This window comes from Colossoma macropomum, unplaced genomic scaffold (assembly GCF_904425465.1).
Source record: "Colossoma macropomum unplaced genomic scaffold, Colossoma_macropomum, whole genome shotgun sequence".
Taxonomy (NCBI): Eukaryota; Metazoa; Chordata; class Actinopteri; order Characiformes; family Serrasalmidae; genus Colossoma; species Colossoma macropomum.
The window spans coordinates 16,622,777-16,629,352 of NW_023494785.1; the positions used below are offsets into that span (position 1 = coordinate 16,622,777).

General features: G+C 40.8%; 1 protein-coding gene across 1 annotated transcript; it reads left to right on the plus strand.

The window, feature by feature from the left end:
• Positions 1-4,813: 4,813 nt before the first annotated feature.
• tmem238a (transmembrane protein 238a) lies at positions 4,814-6,492 on the plus strand. Its single transcript, XM_036584882.1, has 2 exons — positions 4,814-5,184; positions 5,453-6,492. The coding sequence occupies exon 2, from the start codon at positions 5,459-5,461 to the stop codon at positions 5,786-5,788; it is 330 nt and encodes a 109-aa protein (XP_036440775.1). The 5' UTR covers positions 4,814-5,184; positions 5,453-5,458; the 3' UTR covers positions 5,789-6,492.
• The last annotated feature ends 84 nt before the right edge of the window (positions 6,493-6,576 follow it).

Genomic DNA, 6,576 nt, shown 5'->3' on the forward strand with positions numbered 1-6,576 from the left:
TCGCGTGCACGCGCGTCAGGCAGGTATACGGACCTTAAAGATTACACTCGCGATTTCGGTTGTTTGTATGTATAAATAACGGTTTAATCTTTCATTTTCCTTCATAGCAAACAGCACAGCAGGACCTACAGCCGAACACAGAGTTTCACACTGTGTTTAATTCAACACCAGAACAGAACCTACAGCCGAACACAGAGTCTCACAGTGAGTTTAATTTAACACCAGAGCAGGACCTACAGCCGAACACAGACCCAGTTAGCAAAAATTATCTGGCCCACTTGGGGGCAAAATCCTTCGTTTTGTTCTGGCCCATTTCTGGCTGGGTCCCCGGCCCAGATCTGGCCCATATACTGCAAAATGAGACGAACTAATGGATGTGGCCCAGCTCTGGCCCACACTGTAAAGTAAGTAGAACTAAGGGATCTGGCTCAGCTCTGGCCCATATACTGTAAAGTGTGTAAGTTTAGCGGCTGTGGTCCAGATCTGGCCCACACACTGCAAACTGAGTATATTTAAAAGGTGTGGCCCAGATCTGGCTCATATATGACACACAGTTATGGCTAAGTACGCACCTTGTTCCCAGTCCCAGATGTGGCCCTGAGTATGCAACACTCATTTATTGCAGAACATGCAAAATATGAATAATATAGTAATTATTATTCTATATAATAATATATAATAATACTTCTTATTAATCAGTACATTTTATAATGAAAACTCCATTGTGTTTTTGGTAAATAAATGAAAACAGTACAGGAATAAACGAAAAAGGCTTAATCTCTGTGATAGGTCATTGTCTGCAGTCTTTGTGTGTACATCTTTAAAGACGTGCAGTTGGCCATTCGCAGACCATATGCCTTTGGTCAAAGAGTGCTATGTTTTCACTTGAATAAATACATTTTTCACAATATTTCTGCAAACATTTTAAACCATGGTGAAAAAAGTCTTGAGTGAAGTGGAGAGTCCACTGAAATACAGACTAAATCTGACATCTTTGAAGCACTGTTCAAGTGGGTTTAACGTTAGCAGAAGCTAACGATAGCTAACTGCTCTGAACAAAAGGAGTAAGTTAACATTAGTCATGACGAATTGGCAATGAAGGGTAACGTAACCAAACCCTGAACTGATAGCCATTTCGTTAATTTAGCTAGCCTGTGCTTTTGAAGGGTTAAGCCATAATGGCATTGTTAGCTACATTTATAACTTTTCATTTTACATACTGGAACTTTATAATTTGAAATAGTTAATCTCACTGAACTCACAGATTACGAATCATGTTACTGTAGGTAAAAGTGCTTTTTAAAGTGAATTACTTGATGCCCTCCTTCAGTTATTTTCACTTCAAACTAGCTCCTGGCTTGGCCATTTTAAAATGATGAACTTAAGCAGGAAGGTTGGTTTAATGAAGGTTTTAACCCAGGTTAAACCAGACTTGGGCCGAAAGAACTGAGGACATTCAGTTTTAAGACAATGTTGTCTAGAACTCGAACAGCTAACTTATTAAAAGGAAGTTAGGAATTAAAATATTTTCTCTCAGAGAGCAGCGAGCTGTGAGGAGGAGTTGAGGCGCAGGGCGCGCCAGAAAGTTCGCGTGCGCGTGCCCGTCGCACGATCTCGCGCTCAGCTGTAAATGAATGTGTATTGAATCTTATTGTGTCCAGTGAAAAAAGCTGCAGCGTTTATTCAGTTTAACATTGATTTTACTGATGGTCTTCTTCATTCTTTCCTTCCTTCTTTCATTCTTTTCTTTTTCTTTTTATGTCTTTTTTCCTTTCATTCTCTCCTTCTTCCTTTCATCTTTTCCTCTTTCATTTCATCCTTTCCTTTTTTTTTCATTCTTTCTTTTTTTCTTCCTCTCATTCTTTCCTTTCTCCATTTGGCTGAGTAACACACACACATATGATAATTCTAATAATATTACTACTACTACTACTACTACTACTACTACTAATAATAATAATAATAATTTGTTTAGATTTGCTTAGTTGCTCACTGCTGGACTCACATTTAGCTAGATAAACAACCAAAAGTTGATATATTTTTAATGTGGGCTGTTATTCTTGCATTTTTTAAGTAGACCCTATTTTGTCCAGCTCTAATAAAATTGACATGAACTTTCACTCTCGTTCGGCCGTTCATTTTTTATTTTTTGAGTAATTAATAATTATTCAGTTACTTAATAATAATTAATTAATTCATTACTTCTGTTTGAGCTGCTGAAGCATTTCTGAATGAGGGTTTTATTTCGTACATAAGGGTTACAATAAGGGTTCAAATTTCATATACACTGTGTAAGGTAAGCTCCACCAATCAGACCACTGTGACGTCACAATGCACCGAAATGCACCTAACATGCTCGAAGTGCTACACCCCCGATGCCGTCACAGCAGAAATGCCAGACTCCTTGTGACGTCACAATGGCCGAAGCCCGAAATCCCGAACTCGGTGCTTTTTGTTTCATTTCAAGTTTGACGCTTGAGCTGTTCGCGTTTGCTTCACAAGCTTCATTTAAACCAACTGATCAAGAATCATGAATGAACGGAGGAAGAAGGAGAAGAAGGAGAAGAAGGAGAAGGGCCAAGTGGTGGTCAGCCTGCTGCGCATGGTTCTCCTCCTGAGCTGCTACAGAGGTCGCGCTTCAGAACGTGAGGAGGACTGCAGTAGAACCCTGCACGAGCCAAACCGGACTTCAGGGATGCTGAAACTCAAAAAGGAATCAAAGAAATCGCTCTTCAAGAGAGCCCTTGGACTGTTCAGCAAATCAGGAGCTGGAAAAAAAGGACAGAATGAAAAAGGAAAGGACGTTACTAGACGAAGTGAGGACACTGGTGTACAAATTCAGTTGTGGGATGAGAAAGGAAAGGAAGTTGCTGGACAAAATGACAACACAGGTGTAAAAACTCTGGTTACTGAACCCAGTTCCTCTCTACACAGCCAGACATCCACTAATGGTCACAAGAGGGCGCCCATAAGCTCTGTCAAAAATGGAATGGAAAAACGTAGGAAAGTAACTTTCACAGCTGACCTGCACTCCATTCCCGGACCATCTAACACCAACGACCTTTCACGACAGGGCCAGTTTGTTGGAGTAAACTAGAAGCCTTGTGGAGAAGCTGAATAGGACACAGAGGCTCCCCTTCAGTGGTGGAAGAGAACAGAGCTGGAACAAAGGGATGAACCCAGCCGTCACTCCTGACCTGCAGGAACCGAGACCTGGACCGTCCCACCTCAGAGATCTGCCCGCCAGAACAATCACTCTTCGTACCAAGACAGAAGCCTCTGGTAGCGAGGAGCTGACCAAAGAGCGTCTTGCAACTGTTCCTCAGTCTTTTTGTTTTATTCTTTTCCTCAGTTTATGTTTATCTTCTGTATTATATCCTTTCTAAACTGAACCTTTTATAAGAACACACCTGTGCAGGAACAGAGTTCTACAATGCAGGTATGTACAACTTATCCATTCTAGAACACAAGTTCACACAGGTTAGCACACCACCATTCTAGAGCACAAGCAGACTCAACACAAAATCTTTTTTCTTTAGCTTTACTCTAGTTTTTAAATGTCTTGTTTAAATTGATATCTTATGAATATTTATTTATTTATTTAGGACACAAGTGCTGGCAGGAGGAAGACCACCAACCATCTCCCAGTTCCACCAAATGGGCATCTTGTTTTTCAGTACATTTATTTGACTTTTTTTCTCAGTTTATTTCGTCATTTCTAACCTTAAACCTTAAATAAAGAACATGCCTGTGCAGTGAGAGTTTTGATTACTTTTGCTAAAAACTTTTGCTGCTTTGGCGTACTATGTAGTATGGACGTCTGCCATTTCAGACGCAGCCATTCTGTCCACTCTTATATACAGTCTATACTTCGCTTTGCGTCATGCCTAAGAATACCCTTCCCCGTGATACAATCTCAGTAATGCTTGGCCTCTCCCCAACTAACAGAGAACATCACCAAAACATTCAGAAACATTTTTAAAAGGTTCCAAGAACATTAGACTGTAACATCACAGAAATAATGATCCTGTAACCTGTTGAAAACATGTGTTGTATTAATGATTTGCAACACAATGTTATTAGGACCTTCACAGTTAGACAAAAAATAACCTTATGGAAACGTTTAGAATATCGTTCCTACAATAAGAAATGAAAAACATGTACACCATTGTGGCCGTCCCCCGGGCCCAATGACGACTGCGAGAGCCGGCAGTAAGGCCGGGCCTGAACCCTGACCAAGGCGGTGGATAGAGCATTTATTTAAGCATTTATTTAAACATGTGCTATTGAGTATTTTACATTTATTCATTTACACTGAATATTAAAAAACATATCTTTAGAAGATGAATTTCCATGACTTATGAAATATGCACACCAAATGTAAAAACCCACTGCTTCCCCCAAACACAGAGACAAATTTATAGGTTCTGAAAAACATGTTCAATGACATCACCTAATTTGAGCGGGAAAGATGCTGTACTGTCCTGTCCCAGTCTGAGCAGGAGACTGGACATTCAACAGCTCAACAGCGGACAGTGAAAAAGGTCAGTGGGAAAGTAAAAGCCAATTTTCTTTAAGCAATTATAAGATATTTTGATCAAACTTGAAAGTTGTGTTTAGGTACTATGGAGCCTGCTGGTGACATCCAGTATAAATAAAAATAATGCTTTACTTACTAATTACTTAGTAAGGCGTGGGAACGATATAATTAAGCCATGGCGACAACTTAGTAAGCCCCGAAACAAGACCATGCCTTATTAAGCTGTGGTCGAGGCTTAATTATTTAATTCCCATGCCTTACTAAGATGTGGCCACGTGTTAGGATCTTGTTCTAATTAGCTATGTGATATCCTATTTGAGCATGTATGATTTATTTGTCAGCGTGTACATGTGTGCATGAGTGCGCGGGAGCGCGCGTGTTGGGTGTTCATGGTCAAGTAGCAGGAATCGGGATGAGCTTTGCTTACATTGAATCCATTAAGCCTACAGGCCACAGCCATATGACTGACTCAGTGTAATTAAAGCTTGCTTGTAATTGTGTAAAGCGGCTGTGAAACCAGTCTTACGAGTTCTTGAGAACTCGAGAGAGAGAGAGAGAGAGAGAGAGAGAGAGAGAGCTGGTAACAGGTACGCAGGTAAAGGTGGATCCGGAAAGAAGCTTGTTTTTAGAGGACGACAGAGCAGGTGAGTGGTCGATCGGCTGATATGATTTAACAGATTTATACTCGTGATATTGTTGAGAAATTGTCTGTAATACGCAAGTCGTAGTGGCTCGACTCTTTCTCTTTTTCTTTATTTGCTCTGAGTAGTAAATCTGGTGTGTTCACCGTCACTCATAAACTGATAGGCATAAATACTCAGGTCACGTGCAGTAATGTGTTAAGGGTCACTGAAGTGCCTTTCTTGTGGTCTCGACTCTGAGTCCTGCTCTTTGTCCACTGGCTTTGCTCAGGTCACCATGTCAGCTGAGAATGAAGGCTTGGCTCACTGTAAGTTCATCCTGATCTTTGCCGTCCTGATGGACCTGCTCGGGATCACCTCTGTCCTGATTGGGGTCTTTGCCCCGCTGGAGGTTAAAGGTCGTGATTTTGGTGACCTGCTGGTGTACTCCGGCGTGCTGCTGGTGCTGCTGTCCATGGCAGGCTGGGTCATGTGGTACAGCGGAAACATCGAGGGCTTGAGCTCAGCGAAGGAGCTGAGCGACCTCAAAGCGGGCGCTGTGGACCGTCTGGCTCGCTCGCTCAGTCAGCGCATCCGCAAGAGCCGCCGCAGTCACGCCACAGCCTGACCTCTGACCCCGCCCGACCACCGTCCATACAGCTCTTCAGACTGGCCAGCACACATTACAATAATCACTTGTCTTCAGGGACAGCATATCGTCGCTGTCCAAAATAAAAGTATCTATAAATGGTCAGTTTACAAGAGAAGGCAAAAAGGTTCCTAGTTTTACTGTAAGTCAATGTAATGATATTGTGTTGCCAAGTCATTTTGGACCAACTTTTTTTTGGACAGTGATGACATTGTTATTTTGTTTCACATTATTGGAGACATTTTGATTCATAATCATATGCTCAGAATTATCATTGCACCTTTCTCTAAAATGTTCTATTACTAGGTAAGATCTAGTATTATGACACTAATGAAAGACTGTGAACAAAGGCTTCTTTTCCTCTGACGCAAAACAAGCCCATCTACAGATAATGTAAAAATGCATTATCATGGTTTGTCATTACAATCACACTCTTGTGTGAGTGAAGAAACTATCCTCCTTGAATGTATTTGTTTCTCAATGGTATTATATTACACTGCAGACTAATAAATCTGTAATTTAAACCCCTGACATTTTAATAATGGACCTATCAAGTGCACTCCATGTTACATGAAATGTTAACGTTGTCCACGCTGCACTTAATCTGTAAATACTGTAAGAAAAAGCATGAGCAAAGACTGTTTACAAAAAATGTGGTGTACATAAAGGCACATTTCAGCAATCAAAAATGTCTGAGTCTCACTTTGTTAATATGACTTATATCTTTCATTGTTTGTGCTTAAAGTAAGAAAAAAACATTTTTGTTG

What these genes read in the sequence shown, in the direction of transcription:
- tmem238a (XM_036584882.1), top strand. Translation starts at nt 5,459, where the DNA reads ATGTCAGCTGAGAATGAAGGCTTGGCTCACTGTAAGTTCATCCTGATC.